A 17,878-nucleotide genomic window follows, 5' to 3' on the forward strand; every position below is an offset into this window, starting at 1 on the left:
CAGCTGTCATTAGAAAATTCCTTTGCTCATTATACCCTCCGAGCTCTGGCCTGTGTAGCAGAAGGGTGATACATGGAGGCAATTTCAAGGCCGGGCCTTGCACTGTACACTTAATTTATTTTCTGACCTTTTTGTGATTTGGGGGAGATTCTGTACAGCCGTGTGTGAGCCTGTGTGCATGCGTGCGCGTGCATGCGGGTGAGTGTAAGTGGGACCATGGAGTCTGCCTATAGTTTTGTAGGTGGTAGAGAGAGGTGTGTGTACGGGGTGGTTGTCTTTTGCCAAGTGATACTATACTTTGTTGGAAAGTGTCTGTTTTCTGCCTGTCCTCGGGTAATGTATAAAACATGGTGCTTCAGGTAGAGATGAAGGGTAAACTGATGTCCCCCTAAATGGCCAGCCTGTGTATGCACCTAACACTTCACTGAGCAATCTGTCAACATGTCAGCAACACATGTTTTATAAAAAGCCTCCAGTGGGAGCAAAGGCTCCTGCCAGGGCTTAGGAAATGCTTTGAATTCAGCAGATTTCTATTGCTGGAGTCCCCCGAGGTTCCTTTTACAATGCCTACATTTCAGAAATTTGAACTTGGGACCCTTAGGGGGTTCTCTCCGAATGCCTGAAAATGTAGAGTTATATTGTTGCGTGTCCCCAAGCGGTCTTTACTAATACCTGAATTCGGAGAAGCTGGAAATTACAGAGCTCCCCAGGGGGAGCTTTATCCACACCAGGAAGAAGAGAATAACTCTGCAGGGAGATTGCTTAATGCATTGCTGAAATAAAAGAATTTGAGAGAGATGGGTTGAAGTGTGGTTTTTGTGTGTGTGTTTTTTTTTCCTCCTTTTTCTGGCCACTCCTTCAGCTTAGCTAAGTCCTTAAAGACAAAGTCAGGGTAAGGAAGCAGCTGGGCTCTTTTTTAATGAAATTTTAGATGTTGCTTTTGAAATGGTCAGATGCCTGATGCCTCTGTGTGTGTGTCTATGAGAGAGCATAGGTGTGTGTGTCTGTGTGTGTGTCTGTGTATTCCTTCTCACTAGAAACCTCTTTTGTTTACATGCAAAAAGTCATTTTCATTTTCAGGCGCATCATCAGTTTTGTGGTTTCTTCGCAACCTTAGCTGTTTCTTTCTTTCTTTTTTGTCAATACTCCCACTGTACCTGACTTGGTTACTTGGAAATATTTCTTCATCTCTTTCTCTTTTCTTATGGTGCTTTTCTTTTATTACATCTGCCTGTCTCGCTTTGTGCTCTACCCACTTCATAACTGGTGGTGTGGCCACTTTGCTGACCAGCTCTCACGTCGTTATTGAAGACTTTCTTCATCCCTAGAACTCTCTCTTTCCCTTTTATTTTTCCACCAGCCCTCAGCAGCCTCTGTCTCCAGAACTCAGATTTTGGAAGCACTCAGGCATTTTGGGTGAAAGGATTTCCCTGATTGTGATGGGTGGCATCGTGTTATTTTGCTGCTGTTGAATTGCATTGGAAAACTCAGGGTGCTTTGACAGTTTTGCAGTAGATGCGCGAGTTCTAAAATCAAGTGTGCATTGATTCAGGAAGTAGTGTAGCTCCAGCAGCAGATCTGGGGTGTGTGTGTGTGTGTGTATTACACACATCCATACCTGTCTCAGTCTGTAGTGAATGTGGGTATATGTACCTATGTAGAGCTGGAGAGGGTGGGAGTCCCTTTCTTACATGTTCAAGTGAATAAGAAAATTTGAAGTCCATTTCTGCTCTTCATTATCTCTGGTCAGGAGAAAGAAAAATATCCTCCTTGTGTGTGCACTTTTCTAGCTCTCTCCTTGGCTGTCTTTTGACACCGTGTCACCTGACCTTATCAGGAGGGGGCTGGGGGCTTGGGCTCATGTTTACCCAGGCCCCTCCGGGGACTGAACGCTACCTTTGAGTCCAGCTTCTTTTAGCCTCACAGACAAAAGACAAGGAGAGCGTTCTCACAGAACCCAGCCATCCAGCGTAAAACAGTTCCAGCTGTGGCCGCTTGTGAATTTTTTTTGGGGGGGGGTGGGGAGGCAGGGAAAAGTATTGGTTTGTGCTTTAGGTGTGGCTATAATCATAGAGCTGTCTCAGGGCATTGATTTGTCACTGATTCAGTTTCAAAGTGAGGGAGTAAGACACCGACTGTTTTGGAATTTGGCAAATTATAACAGTGTTTTAAACTCTAGTCATGGTGGCAAGGAGAGATTCCGGTCTTCAGTCATGAAACGCAGAGAGGGTCCAACGTTTCCAGATTTATCCCAATTTATAGTATCCTTAGGTTATTATAGCAGCACAACGTTATTTTACATTGAAATTGAAGGCCATGTTTAACTCTTGAATGATTTTCCTGACTGCCTTCAGCAAAGTTTTCAGTCGAAACATCAAGACAGTGAAATTAATTATACTAAACGCAGACACATAAACTTGGAAGGGGGTATGATTCCTGTCTTTAAAGGAATGCTCTGGCTGATGCAGCCACCACCCACCCTGTGAGGGTTTTACAGGGGTATTTATTGTGGCCCAGAAGTTGGAGCCTGACCTCAACTTTTAATTAGCCAGTATGGGACCCGAGACCAGGGAAGAGCCCTCGAATTCCACTCAGGTTGTGACCCTTGCTGAGTGCTGGCTCCTTCAAGGGTTAAGATTAGAACGGAGCCACCTTAAGAAGAGGACAAGGGGCAAAATCAGGCGACTGAGGTGAAATTCCACCTCAGAGAGAAAGCGGCAACTTTTCAATGTTACGAGTGGTGGAGGCTCTTTTCTGAGGGGAAAAAAAAAAAAAATCCCACATGGAGGAAAAAAAAAAAAATCCCACATGGAGATGATTTTTGATACGTGTGAGAGGCCTGGGCGGCCTTCTCGTCAGAGGTTGGTTGTTCTCTCCTTGGAGAAAGGCCCTGCTCTGCTCATTATACAAACAGAGGTGCCAGCTGCCTTCTGGACAAAGCCAGCACACTGTGGCTAAAGTCCTTCTTGGAGCCCTTAATGCATCTGAGGAAACGGTTTTGTGCTGAAGCACGTTTAAGTATCCACTGGAACACTTGAATCTGGCGCCCTAAAAATTTTAAAAGCTCTTTCATCTGGGCTCCACGTGGTGCCTTTCACTTAGCCATCTTCTGTGTTCTTTGCTGTCCTTGTCAATCAGAAAGTGCTTTATTCTTGCGGGATTTTTTTTTTTTAATCCTGTATTTCTTATTTGCAGGTGTCCCTGGTAAAGGCCTAGAGGGGAAGAAAAGCAACAGAATTTCCTACTTGAATACTATTTCCATTTGAGGTGTGGAGTTATGTATATAATTTCATTTTTTTTAAGCTGCTGACCAGTCCTTTTAAAAGGATTCCTATGCTAGTCTGCCACATTTGTAATGAGATACTGATTTTTCGGCACCACCCCATTGCCTGTCGTTGCGTTTCCCATCACCACCCTCACTCCACCCCATATTCTGCGCTTGGCCAGTTGGTAGGTGGGCAGCTCTGCTGACCTCTTCCTTCCAGACACTGACCTGTATTATTCCTGAAGCAGGCCCTGCTCCCCTAAGGCCTGGGTCTGAAACACCAGCCTAACTTCACTCCTGGTTCAGTGGCTGCTGTGCTGGCTGCACAGTGCCGGCTTCCATGCTTTAGACGTGCCTGCTGCCCCCCATGCTCCTCTCCCAGCCAGCCGGCTCCACTCTGACTCTCCTCTTGTTTTCCATCTTTGCACCCATCTTCTTTTTCTCTTCTGCACTCTTATCTCCCTTCACCTGGTTCCAGAGGCACTTGATGGCCACCAACGAAAAAGTTGTTGAAAGTTTTAGCTGGAAGAAATGTTAATGAAACTATTCAACAGTTCTCTGTGTTCTCATTTTTACCTTTCATACTTCAGGACTTAACCAGGTGGCTCAGACGGTAAAGAATCTGCCTGCAATGCAGGCAGGCCTAGGTTCGATCCCTGGTTTGGGAAAATCCCCTGGAGAAGGAAATGGCAACCCATTACAGTAGTCTTGCCTGGGAAATCCCATGGACAGAGGAGCCTGGCGGGCTACAGTCTATGGAGTGACAAAGAGTCAGACACGACTGAGCAACTAGCACTTTGACACATACTTTAGAATGGAGCTCAGGAGTTACTTTTTCCCCCTAAATCCTCAGATTCATAAACAGAATTGTCTGAAAACAGGAGTGTGTTTGTCGTTCAGTCTTGTCTGACTCTTTGTGACCCCATGGACTATAGCCTGCCAGACTCCTCTGTCCATGGGATTTTCCAGGCAAGAATACTGGATCGGGTTGTCATTCCCTTCTCCAGGGGGTCTTCCCAACCCAGGGATCGAACCTGGGTCTCCTACGTTGCAGGCAGATTCTCTACCGTCTGAGCCACCAGGAAGCAGGAGGGATTTCCTCAAAACCTACTTATTCTCTCAGGAAGGGTGCAAGGGCTATTTTTAGGAGTTTTAAAAGTGGGATCCCAGTTTGAACAAAGGATAAAAACCTTTGCCTGGGATATGAGAGGATTTTTTTCTGCTAGTTTTAGGCCAGCAGGATTCTAATAAATGCTGATTAAGTACCGACTGTGATTCCTTCTGTTATTTTTGACCACATGCTTTATTATAGCCACCTGCCTGATAAGATACTTCACACTACACTGGGCCATCACAAACCTCTTAGAGTGGGCCACACAGAGGTGTTTTTTTTTTTTTTTTTCCCTTGTTGTTAAAACTGTATATCATAGTATTTATTTTTGAGAAAAGTCTGATTGCTTGAGCAAAATTTCTAGCTCTGCTTTTTAATAGCTGTGTGATTTGGGGAAGTTGCTTAACTCCTCTGTGCTTCCTGGTAGCTCAGAGCTTAAAGCATCTGCCTGCAATGCAGGAGACCTGGGTTTGATCCCTGCGTTGGGAAGATCCCCTGGAGAAGGAAATGGCAACCCACTCCAGTATTCTTGCCTGGAGAATCCCATGGATGGAGGAGCCTGGTGGGCTACAGTCCACGGGGTCGCAAAGAGTCGGACACGACTGAGTGACTTAACTTTCAACTTTCTGTGCTTCCATATCTGCAAACCCATGTAATAACAGTACCCTCCTCATAAGATTCCCTTAAGAATGCATGCCAAGCACAGCATCAGTTTAAAGCACATACTAAGTGAGTGAGTGAAGTCGCTCAGTCGTGTCCGACTCTTTGTGACCCCGTGGACTGTAGCCCACCAGGCTCCTCTATCCAAGGGATTCTCCAGGCAAGAGTACTGGAGTGGGTTACCATTTCCTTCTCCAGGGGATCTTCCTGACCCAGGGATCAAACCTGGGTCTCCCGCATTGAAGGCAGACGCTTTATCCTCTGAGCCACCAGGGAAGCCCATACTAAGTGTTCAGTAAATGTCAGTCATTATTAACATCACACTGAGTCATTAGTCAGTAGTAAGTTTTCTATCTCCCACATTTTGCATTTCCATAAATTAATCCTTGGGAGCAAGCCTTGTGCGTCATGGTTTGAATCCGCTGAGTTGATTTGGGCCCGTGTTGTGATCTGAGAGAGAAAGTACCCTGGGTGTGCAGGAATCATCCCGTCCCCTCTCTTGACAGTCTTTAGTGTTTGTGTTGAAGAATGGGAACAAAAAGTCAGTTTCCACGAAGAATAATTTCCTCACGTCTGTTTTAGATGCTTCTTGCTTTTCTCGTTATTCTCTATTCATGTCTGGCTATGAAAACGTTGCTGCAGATCCAACATCACACAAACCAGTGGCTGCCACCAGAGCCTGGGGCAGCCAGGGGTCATTTTTATATCACTTGACGCTTCATCCCTAAGTCCGCTGTGTGTTGAGATGATACGAGAGGAATTTCTTAACCAGGAAGTAGAAAATGAGGGTCATGTAGGTGTCAGGAATGATTTACTCAGAATGTATGTACGTGAGGGTATGAGGAATTGAGAGTACGGGCAAGAGTGGATTTGGGTGATGGGATATTTCTTCAGAAGCCATTTTAGAGATGATTGGATCTGTGGTTTATAATATACTTGATCACTCCTCAAAACTACTAAATTTGAAACAAGTATTCCTAATGGACTGGGAGAACTCCATTCTTCTCAGTGGGTCGATTCAATTTATTATTGTTTTTAATGCCATAAGATCATACGGAAAAACCCGAATGAACTTTTGGTCAACTCAGTATTACACTGTTGGAAAGGAGCTGGTCAGACACAGGTGGGGCTTGTGTCAGTCTTTACTTGTTATTCTTCTAGTCGGCAGGAAACCTCACACCTACCGGCGGTGAGCTTCACTGCGTCTTCAGCATCTCTGTTTCTCACTTTGAAGGCAGCCTGTGGTCCTTCGGGATCTGGTCGTGTGTGTGGTTCTAGATCTGACTTTCGTGTGTGTGTCTGGGAGTGAAGAAGAGTGTGGAATCCCTTGATCCTGCATGGTGAGTGTACCTGAAACAGACAAAAGGGAGAGATACAAAGAGGTAGTAGAAAGGAGTCTTGATCCTCTTCCTACATCCCTTGTCACTCGTAAAAAAAAAATGAGAATCTTTTGTACAAGTGTGTGTGTGTGGACTGTTAAAGTGTGGTGGTGTGCGCTCAGCTACAGTATGGGCATTTAACCTTTACATTTGCTGCTTAATAATGATGTGTCTTTATTGCATGTATACGTTTGCGGCATTTCTCTGACACTTCCCCTGTTATCTTCAGTGCTGGGAGTGTTGAAGGCAGGACGGCCATCTGTCAGGGCCACGGAGGAGGAGGGCCGGGGGAGGCCTGCCTTTGGTTGGTGGTTGTGGGGGAGCTCTGAGCCTAACTTCCTCCAAGGATCCTTCCAGCTCCAAGCCTGCGATTCTAGGAAATAATTTGGCTCTAATGTAGTGCCAGGGACATTTTTTTTTGAAACTTAATGTGATATCATATTCTTTATCAATATATCGTATCACTACAGTTTGTGACATTATGCTGTAAAATGCTAGACCATAAAAGCCTATAATTTATAAGGCTATATTAGCTACTTACTTTATGTATTATAGCCTGATAGCCTTGTAATTCAACATTGCCTATCATTTATTCTATATATAATTCCATGGAGGGTTCTGGTGACATTATAAACCACAAAAGCGGAGCTCAAGTGGTTAGTCATTAGAACCCCAAGATAGAAATACCTTGTATTACATTATTCAGTATTTATTATTTCCCATAATGTGAAGGTAAAACACTTGGATTTGAAAATTTTTCTATTTATGCTCTACATCACGGTGTTCGTATACATGTCAATCAAAACTGCTCTGGTTGAATACCACATCACAACCATATGTGACCTTGTTTTTGTTTAGAATATATGTTTGTTATACATGGATATGTTGTCCGTTCTTCTGCATAACAGGTTTTCCCCCTGGCTGGTTATCAAAGAGGAAATTCTGTTGCCCATCCGTTGTGAAGTTTGTTGCCTATTAAGTTCAAGAGAAGCAAAAGGCATTTGTTTTTGAATGAATTCTAAGTCATTCATACAGAGCTCAGTCAAAAATAAATACTCGACATGGTTCTTCTACACAAAAACCACTGTAGTATTGGTAATGGGCCAAAGTCTGTAGTTATGCTAACATATGTTGAAATGCATTAGATCATTATTGTAGAATGCTCTAGTATATTTTTATAAGTTGTCTGTGTGTCCAAACTAATTACATAACAACTTTGATTGATGTAATCCTCTTACATAAAGTTGGTTCTTGTTTTATAAACAATGCTGCTCTCTCTTCCGTTCTTCACTCCCTCACTACTCCTCTTTACCTTTTCAGGGACGTTTTAATTATAGAAGCCATGGGTGGTATGGCTGATTATGGTAACAGCAACAGCTGGTATATTTCATTTGATTTCAGAATGAGAATTAAGCACCCCCACCCCTCAGTTTCCCATCAATGTAGGTAGTTTTTCCTTGAGGTTTGTAAAGAGACTAAAAGTTTAGAAAGAGAGAAAGAGGACTAAAAGTTATTAAAACAACTGAGTTATAACATAACTGAAGCCAGCCTACTGTAAAAAATGACCTGTTTTATGACATCACATTATAATAACTATTCACAGTGGTGAGCAAGTCTATTGAGGTTCCATGGTGATAGTCATTTATTATTTGTTAAAAGTGGAGGAAAGAGAAAGAGATTTAAAAGGAAGAAGAGGAGGAGGAAGAATTAGGAGCAGCCAGTGGACGGCTTTCACTTTAAATCACAGTGCCATTACTCTTCTAGCCAGTAAGTGACTTGGAAGTATTGAAAGATAAACAACCTGAGCAGAGGCCTTGGATTTTTGCCATACGTTAGGATCTCAATTAAGGGATGAAGTTGCAAGACACTCGAGTTTCATCACCAGTGATGCTGGGCTCTGTGGGTCAGTAAAGCAAGCAAGTGGTCTGTTTTAGTCACGGGCAGTAGTGCTTTGGGGACATCGCCACCTGCGTTGACATTAATGGGACTTAGTGGCACACATCTCGTCAAATTGAAAAGAGAATAGACCCCTAAAGGAGAAACATGAATAGAAGAGTGGGGGTTTAAATTTGCTTGAATCTCCTCTTTGTTAGAAATACTTATCTCTCTTTTTTGTCATTTGCTGAAGCATTTACTGATGAATAAGTAACATGGAATATCACAGATGCAAGAACTTGGATTCTCTGCAGAGGACGGATTTTTTTTTTTTTCCCAGTGCTATTCAAAAGCCAAGTTGTAGGGAATGTTGGAAATGCCCCATTTCTGGGTACATGAATAGCAATGCTTTCCATTTTAGCTCTAATTTGCATCGCCTGTGCTGTCATATTTTGCTATGGCACCATTTTCTCTAAGTATTGCATTATTGACTTAAAAGGTGTCATTTTCCAAATGATGGAGGCAAGGAAGTACATTTTCCTTATTTTGTAATTTGCACACAGATTGAAAAAGACTTAACCATTGTCACAAAATTTGGATATGATGGATCTTGTATTTTAACTGGATTGTGGGTGTAGAGAAATGTACCAGCACATTAATTTTAATGGAAGATTGTGGCATCCTTGAGAAATATTTTGAAAGTTAAGTCATGCTAATTTTCTTCCTCATTTCTTTCCTCCTATTTCTTAAGTCCTGATCATCTTTCAGTTTTTACTGTTCTGTGTCATTATGGGTGATCATTAATTCAAGATAATTGCGGCTTCAGTGATATTATATTTAGTGTAGTGGTTTTCACCCATACAAGTACAGCACAGATATTAATTTTGTTATTCTGCACCTGAACAGAAACAAAATAACTTGATAAGACACTAATTTCTTTCACCTGTGTTTCCCACAAAAAGATAAGAAAATAACCATGGCCATGTATATCCATTCTTCCACTAAGCCTTTTGGCACCCAAGTGTCTGTGAGCACCAAGAGTTTTGCACACTTTACTTGAAAGTGGAGGCTCTGGGTTCCACTTTGACATGACCCACTAATAGTTATTTTTGAAATCCAAGTTAGATATAGCAAGTTTTATTAGCCTTTTTGTTTTGCCTGAAACCAACATTTTTCTTACTTGCTACAGATGAAAAACTAGCTGGGAGAGTGTTGGAAAGCAAAAACATTGTGTTACATACAACCAGCATATCCAGTGATGGCGCAAACAGGGAAGGTGGAAAGATGATAATATTTGCTGGACTTTTGCTTAGAATAAGCATATACTTTTTATATTCCTTTTCTTCGACCTTCTGATGCAGTATTACATAAAATTACATATTAATGATGCTATATCATTATTATATTATACCTTATATTAATGATAGTCTCCAAATCCATTTAATTTTTAGTTTAGGATTAATAATCAGTGTGTTTTTCTGGATATAAAATTAATGTGAGATAAATGTTTCTGAGTTGATAGGACTTCACTAACTTCTTAAATATAAAAGAAAGTAATGAACCTTTGGAAGAGGCAGTGTAAAAGTGAAGCATAAGATATGTATGAAACATTTAGCCCATTTCAGTGGGCTGTCTTCTTGAACTCGGCTGGCAGCTTTAATGCCTTATGCTCATGCATTGGGGGAAATGAGACCTGTAAGTACTTCCTTCACTATCGAAGTATCCATTCTAAGTGGAGCTGTCTCTCTCTCTCTCTATCTCCATGCAGTCAACGTTAAAGTGATATTTTACATTGCTCAAAAATTATGTGAGTGTTTGTTGCTGTTGTGTAGGAAGGAAATAAATCAAGGGCTTTTGTGGGATTTTAAAGTCTTCCCAAGAGGAAAGAGCTAATATTAAGGCCTTCACAAGTGGGATTAATTTTGTATATCTCTCAGGAGTCTATTGGGTATTATATTTATACATTATAAAATGTGTTTTGATATGCCTTAAATTAATATTTTTCTATCAGCAGGGTGAACGTGAAGGTAGGTAGCAGTTTCTGTCTGGGGTTGGGGGAGGGGAGGAGAGGGAGGCAGCGGCATGATCTCTGGTGTCAGGCGGGGATCCAGTCTTTGGTTTCTTCTGGTGCCCGGCATTAGCCTTGGAGGCAAAGTTTACCTGGACGGTGGGACTCAGAGGAAAAATGCTCTCCTCTGTCCACTACCACTTTTTCAATTTTGCTGTTAAAATTTACGCTCTTAAAAAGTAAGTTCTTCTTGCACGTGGTGCCGGTGGCCGATTGCCAAACCTTGTGCTTCGCCGCCGCCGTCAATAGCAGCTTCCCTGGATGTCTTTTAGCGGATGCTGTCAACTCATCACCTTTCTCTCACTCCCCTCGCACTGCCTTCATGGATCACTGCGTGTGCTGGTGCTCGTGTGTCAGGGGGAAGGGCACAGCTGCAAAGGGGTCACCCCCAGGGACCCGTGCTTCCTGTCTCCGTGGTGGAGGCAGTCCTGGTCAGTCTAGCCTTGTGACCTGTTTCCCCTTCCTTTCCTTAGATTTGTTTGGCAGGAAAGCCCATTGGCCCCAGAGCAGAACACTAGTCCTCGGCTGGTGGGGAGGAGGGGAGACAGAGGGAACCAGCTCAGAGAGTGGAGTCATTTGTCCTCCTGTGTACGTGGTGTTGGTAATCAAAATGTGTTAGCTCGAAAGTAAGAGGCCTTTCTCTGCTGTCTGCTTAATAATCGTTGCTATCTTAAGAGTAACTGAGTGGGTGTCCTACAGTAACATCATGACTGCAGACTACATGAATGATTGCCTGGGTGGCCTGTAAATCAAAGTGTAAAGATTCCATGGGTTTATTTTCATTTGGTCACAAGTTTGGATCGTCTGGACTCCTCAACCAACCAGAGCTCTAGATGCTAGTTGAAAAAAAATAAAAAGCTGATTTGTGTCTCTTTTACTGTTATCTTTGGCTTCACTTTCTTTCTTTTTTTTTTTTTTTGCTTCACAAGCTGTATTGGAAGAAAATCTTAAAGTTCATCCTTTGCAGAACCCAGGTTCGACGATAGAAAGGTTTATTCAAATGCCTGTCATACTCTGTGAGTTTTATCACAGCAGGACCCAGTAGCCCCACAAATCGGCAGGAAATCCACCATAAATTTTTCAGTTCCTTGATGATTGAGCGTTTGCGCCATAGCAAGCTTTTTTGGCAATATTTTATAGGTTGGATAAAGAATTTGTTTTGAATGAAAGCCCAGATAAGATTTGTAAGTTTTTCTCTTTTTCGTCTTTATTTCTGATTTTTTCCCCCTTTGGGGTTGGAACATTTTTTTTTTTTTCCTCTGTGCTCTGATGCTTAGTTGAACAGTGGGAGATTGAAGTGCTTGCCATGCCTGACAGACGTAAAGTTAAATATACAACAATGAGAAGGGATTCGAGGGGACAAGCCTTAAGTCCCACAACAGACTTTTAAGATGCTGTAAATATATTCAAATGACAACTCTCCCATCCACTAGACACAACATCTTATTTCATTTTGAAAACAAGTCTGAAGAATGCCCCGAGAATTTTACATTGAATGTCTGGTGGTATGCAAGTATTTCTTCATTATTCCGAAGTACCTGCCCGCAACTGGATCATAAATATGAGTAGATTCAGCTCCTTTGAACTGTTATATTTCCCATCCAATGAGACTGCTTCTCCCATTTTGCTGTGATAGTAGATCCTCTGTTTTTCAATCATGTGTAATCTTTGAGAAAATATTTTGTCAATGAAATTCTACTTCGTATACCATTGCGTGTGTGTGTGTGTATTGAATTGCTTCAGTTGTGTCCGACTCTGCGACCCCATGGACTGTAACCTTCCAGGCACTTCTGTCCATGGGATTCTCTGGGCAAGAATACTGGAGTGGGTTGCCATTCCCTTCTCCAGGGGATCTTCCTGACCCAGGGTTCGAATTCACATCTAACCTGCATTGCCAGGTAGGTGTTTACCACTAGCGCCACCTGGAAAGCCCATATGCCATTAGCCATTAATAAATGCCTTGTGATTAATTGTGTTCAATGGTATGGTAATCATTTCCATTTTATATAGTTAGATGACAACCTACTCCAATCAGCTGACTGCAGGAGTATTTGGGCCACAGACTTAAGGCAAGAGAGACTGCTAGGTGGTCATGCAAAATCTACATAGGAAAGTTTTCCCATTTTCTCCTAAACCAAGCTGAAATCACCATGACTGCTGACTCTACTGAGAGATTTCTTGTGGAATTGCTGGTTGCTCATTATTCCACACACAAAGGAACCCCCTAACAACAAAGGATTCTCTACACCGTGGGACTGATAACTCTTATAGTAGAGACCCAAGAAGCCAGAACATCAAGGTGTCTCCATCGTAGCTGAAGGCTCTTCCCTCTGTCTCTGAAAGTAAAATAAGGCAGGGGGTACGAAGGTTGGATTCTGCATTTGGCTGTTCCATCTCTGCCTCTGAGGTTGCATGAGTTTTTAAATCAGTTGACCTTCAACTTAGTATGTGTAGGCTGATATCTTTGAAATAGTAGAGCCCTTTCTGCTGTTAAGTCCTATGATTCTACCTAATAATTTTTATTGCCTTTAGTAGTACTAATAGGAAACTATAGTCAGCTCAACTGCAAAATAGCCATTATGGACAGGTAGCAGATATCTTGTACTAATGCTTCTACATAATGTACCAGGCTTTCCAGGTAGCGCTAGTGGTAAAGAATCCACCTGCCAATGCAGAAGACACGGGTTTGATCTGTAGCTTGGGAAGATCCCCTGGAGGAGGGCATGGCAACCCACTCTTGTATCCTTGCCTGGAGAATCCCATGAACAGAGGAGCCTGGCGGGCTACAGTCCATGGGTCACAAAGAGTTGGACACAACTAAAGTGACTGAGCACAGCACAGCTGATTTAAAATTTTTATGACTTGGGGAACTACCCTCCTGGCGATCCAGTCATTCAGATTTTGCCTTCCAATGAAGGGTTTTGGGTTTGATCCGTGGTTGGGGAGCTAGGATCCCACTTGCCTACAGCCAAAAAACCAAAGCATAAAACAGAAGCAATATTGTAAAAAACTCAATAAAGACTAAAAATCATCCAGTTCAAAAAATCTTTAAAAATTTATGACTTATGAGCAATCTATGTGTACTAACAGTTGCAAGTAATCTTTCTATGTTTCATGCTCTGTTCTAAGTATTATGAGTTACTGTGGTTTAGTTGCTTAGTCGTGTCTGACTCTTTGTAACCCCATGGACTCTCTAGCCCACCAGGCTCCTCTCTCCATGGGATTCTTCAGGCAAGAATACTGGAGTGGGTTGCCGGGATCAAACCCGCGCCCCTGCATTGGCAGGCGGATTCTTCACCACTTCACCACCAGAGAAGCCCTCTATGTACTATATATACCTTTATAACAATCAGGTTTAGGTAATGATATTATTATTACCTCCCTTTTACAGCAATCTTAGGTAATGATATTATTACCTCCCTTTTACAGCAATCAGGTTTAGGTAATGGTATTATTATTATCTCCCTTTTACAGAAGGGGAAACTGTGGAACACAGAGGCAAGGTAACTTGTCCAGGGTCACATAAATGGTGCATGGTGGTGGAGCTGGAATTTGAACTCAGGCAACCTGCCTTGGGATTCCACGCTCTTAACTCCTATACCAGGCTACTTCTCAAGTACCCACATTTGCTCTCTTCACTACATACAAATCACAGATGCCCTCCCGTTTCTACTGCTTACATTCACTATTATAAACAAAAGTTTGACCTTTCGAACAGCTGAGCATATAGAACTGGAGTAAGAGAAGCTTCCAGGTAGGGCTGGCCTGCTTTTACTGTGGTTACCTATCAAAATTTCTTTTCTAACTCTTTAATCTTTAAAACATTTTATAGGGAATTAAACTTTATTAATATTCAAGCTATTTTTAAATAGCTGTTAAGAGTGCTAAATTGCAGTTCAGTTCAGTTCAGTCGCTCAGTCGTGTCTGACTCTTTGTGACCCCATGAATTGCAGCACGCTAGGCCTCCCTGTCCATCACCAACTCCTGGAGTTCACTCAAGCTCATGTCCATCGAGTCGGTGATGCCATCCAGCCATCTCATCCTCTGTCATCCCGTTCTCCTCCTGCCCCCAATCCCTCCCAGCATCAGAGTCTTTTCCAGTGAGTCAACTCTTCGCATGAGGTGGCCAAAGTACTAGAGTTTCAGCTTCAGCATCAGTCCTTGCAAAGAACACCCAGGACTGATCTCCTTTAGAATGGACTGGTTGGATCTCCTTGCAGTCCAAGGGACTCTCAAGAGTCTTATCCAACACCACACAGTTCAAAAGCATCAATTCTCCATCACTCGGCTTTCTTCACAGTCCAACTCTCACATCCATACATGACCACTGGAAAAACCATAGCCTTGACTAGATGGACCTTTGTTGGCAAAGTAATACCTCTGCTTTTCAATATGCTATCTAGGTTGGTCATAACTTTCCTTCCAAGGAGTAAGCGTCTTTTAATTTCATGGCTGCAATCACCATCTGCAGTGATTTTGGAGCCCCAAAACATAAAGTCTGACACTGTTTCCACTGTTTTCCCATCTATTTCCCATGAAGTGATGGGACCAGATGCCATGATCTTCGTTTTCTGAATGTTGAGTTTTAAGCCAACTTTTTTACTCTCCTCTTTCACTTTCATCAAGAGGCTCTTTAGTTCCTCTTCACTTTCTGCCATAGGGGTGGTGTCATCTGCATGTCTGAGGTTACTGATATTTCTCCTGGCAATCTTAATCCTACCTTGTGCTTCTTCCAGCCCAGCGTTTCTCATGATATACTCTGCATAGAAGTTAAATAAGCAGGGTGACAATATACAGCCTTGACGTACTCCTTTTCCTATTTGGAACCAGTCTGTTGTTCCATGTCCATTTCTAACTGTTGCTTCCTGACCTGCATATAGGTTTCTCAAGAGGCAGATCAGGTGGTCTGGTATTCCCATCTCTTTCAGAATTTTCCACAGTTTGTTGTGATCCACACAGTCAAAGGCTTTGGCATAGTCAATGAAACAGAAATAGATGTTTTTCTGGAACTCTCTTGCATTTTCCATGATCCAGCAGATGTTGGCAATTTGATCTCTGGTCCCTCTGCCTTTTCTAAAACCAGCTTGAACATCAGGAAGTTCATGGTTCACATATTGCTAAAGCCTGGCTTGGAGAATTTTGAGCATTACTTTACTAGTGTGTGAGATGAGTGCAATTGTGCTGTAGTTTGAGCATTCTTTGGCATTGCCTTTCTTTGGGATTGGAATGAAAACTGACCTTTTCCAGTCCCGTGGCCACTGCTGGGTTTTCCAAATATGCTGGCATATTGAGTGCATCACTTTCACAGCATCATCTTTCAGGATTTGAAATAGCTCAACTGGAATTCCATCACCTCCACTAGCTTTGTTTGTGGTGATGCTTTCTAAGTCCACTTGAGTTCACATTCCAGGTTAGTTGTTTACAAATAAGTGGAAAGTGATTTAATTGGATTGATTTCTATTCAGAGCTGGAGATCAGTTGTATTGTGGGGACTAAACATTGAGTGGGAAGGGCTGATGGATGAGAAGCGTTGATACCTACACCTCTAGATGTCTGAATAATCTGGTTAGAGTATCCTTGAAGTTGTGTGTGGGGGGGTGTCTCTGGGTGGAATGAGGCCTCTGATGTCATGGGGAAAGAGAAACTAGGCAAGAATAAGTAAGTTTAGGAAGAAAACTGGGAAAGTATAATGGACTTTTATCTTCCTCATAAAATCTACCTAGCATGAGTGAAGTCAGTCAGACAGAGAAAGAAAAATATCATATGATATCACTTATATGCAGAATCTTTTTTTTTAAAGGCTACAAATGAACTTATTTACAAAACAGAAGTGGAGTCACAGATATATGAAAAAACCTATAGTTCCCAGAGATTAAGAGGGGGGATAAATTGGGATAATGAGATTGACACATATGCACTACTCTATATATAAAACAGATAACTAATAAGGACCTACTTATAGCACAGGGAACTCTAGTCAATACTCTGTAATGGCCTGTATGAGAAAAGAATCTAAAAAAAAATGTGTGGATATATGTGTACATGTAACTGATTCGCTTTGCTGTACATTGAAGCTAACACAACATTGTTAAGTCAACTGACTCTGACAAAAAATTTAAAAAACAAACAAAAAACCTACTTAGGGCCAATCCTGAGTCCAAGAAAGGGAGAGGTGTGTATTTAATTACCCTCTTCTTGGTTTTTGGCTTCTCCTCCTCCCCCCACGTTGCTGTTCTCAAAAGTCAGCACCAGGACAAGCATTTTGAACAGGATAGTGAAGCACAACAGGAGTGAAACATTTGGGGGGCGGGGTGTGTGTGTATGAGAGAGAGAGAGAGAGAGATGATGGGATGGGAATGGTGCTGGAAGCTGACTGAAGTTTAGAATTTTGTTTTATATATTTTTTTTAATGTGTGTTATTAACAGTTGGATGACCAACACAGTTGGATGTCTTCCAGTTTTGGAAGATAACCTATGAAAACCTTATCATAATAGTAACAACAAGAACAACTTAATACTATAAAACCTACTTACACTGTCTCATTTAATGAAACTGTTTATTTTGGTCCCTGATGACACGTGGCCTCTGTTATTTCAGTCTTTAGGAATATGCTTTGACTTTGCCTACAGACTCTTTTTCTTTTCCAATCATCTGTCAATCGATCAATCTAGCTATTTATGTTAGCACAGTTTGGGTTCACAGCAGAGTTGAGAGGCAGGTGCTGCCTACAGACATTTGCTTCCTCTCTTTTCTGCTACTCTGTTTTCTCCCTCTGTACTTTCTTCTTTTTTACGGTGTCAGTATTTTTGTCCCCTTCCTCTCCTCCTTCTTTCCCTCAGCTTCTTCTGTTTTTCCCTTTTCCCGTCTGATTCTCTGTCTCACAAAATATCTGATGATATTTTCTTGATTTAGCTAACAGACAAGCAGAACTTCCAGGTTTTTGTTTAATTAATAATGAAAATTGCTAGAAGAAATAATCAACACAAAAATAAAACCTGATGATGTTGTAAATTGCACTCCCCCAAATTTGATTTTGAATAAAATTGACAGAAGAATAACAAAATATAAATCTTCAGCATTTGAACCAGAGAAATTGAACTTGGTGGGAATGTTCATCTTAAAACTCACAAAGTGTTTGAAATAGGCAAAGACTGATGAACGAATCAAATTATGGTAATTTTAATAAAAATGGGTTGATCCTAGTGAAAATAATTTCAGTGAAATAAGAATGAACTTAGGAAACACAGAATAGTTTGTGCTGTGAAAGGAATTGATGAAGGAATTTAATCATCTCAGTTGGGTTCACTTCTCAAAATTCTTTAATGATAAAAATTCATCAGTAGTGGCAAAATTCTGTTTAAAAATGCTTGTTTTCAACATGGTTATATTCAAAATATTTTAACAAAATGATAGAGTAAAAACAGCAGGGATAAATGTCCCAATCCTCTCCTTTAATCCTCATAGCTCTACAAATTAGGTGGATTAATTTATATCACGGAGAAATACTTGAAGCCCAAGG

At 41.7% G+C, this 17,878-nt stretch overlaps 1 protein-coding gene across 5 annotated transcripts in view; it reads left to right on the top strand.

Annotated features, from left to right (window-relative positions):
* The window catches only part of ZNF521 (zinc finger protein 521), a 312,190-nt gene that overhangs the window by 70,872 nt on the left and 223,440 nt on the right, over window positions 1-17,878 (top strand). The window contains exon 1 of one of the 5 annotated variants that reach the window (XM_070778796.1): window positions 7,038-8,182. The exons of the other annotated variants lie outside the window; for them this stretch is intronic. Coding sequence (XP_070634897.1) covers window positions 8,044-8,182 — 139 coding nt within the window. The 5' untranslated portion in view covers window positions 7,038-8,043. Of the gene's footprint in view, window positions 1-7,037; window positions 8,183-17,878 lie in introns of those variants that run through there. 5 annotated transcript variants of the gene reach the window in all.

This window comes from Bos indicus, chromosome 24 (assembly GCF_029378745.1).
Source record: "Bos indicus isolate NIAB-ARS_2022 breed Sahiwal x Tharparkar chromosome 24, NIAB-ARS_B.indTharparkar_mat_pri_1.0, whole genome shotgun sequence".
NCBI lineage: Eukaryota > Metazoa > Chordata > Mammalia > Artiodactyla > Bovidae > Bos > Bos indicus.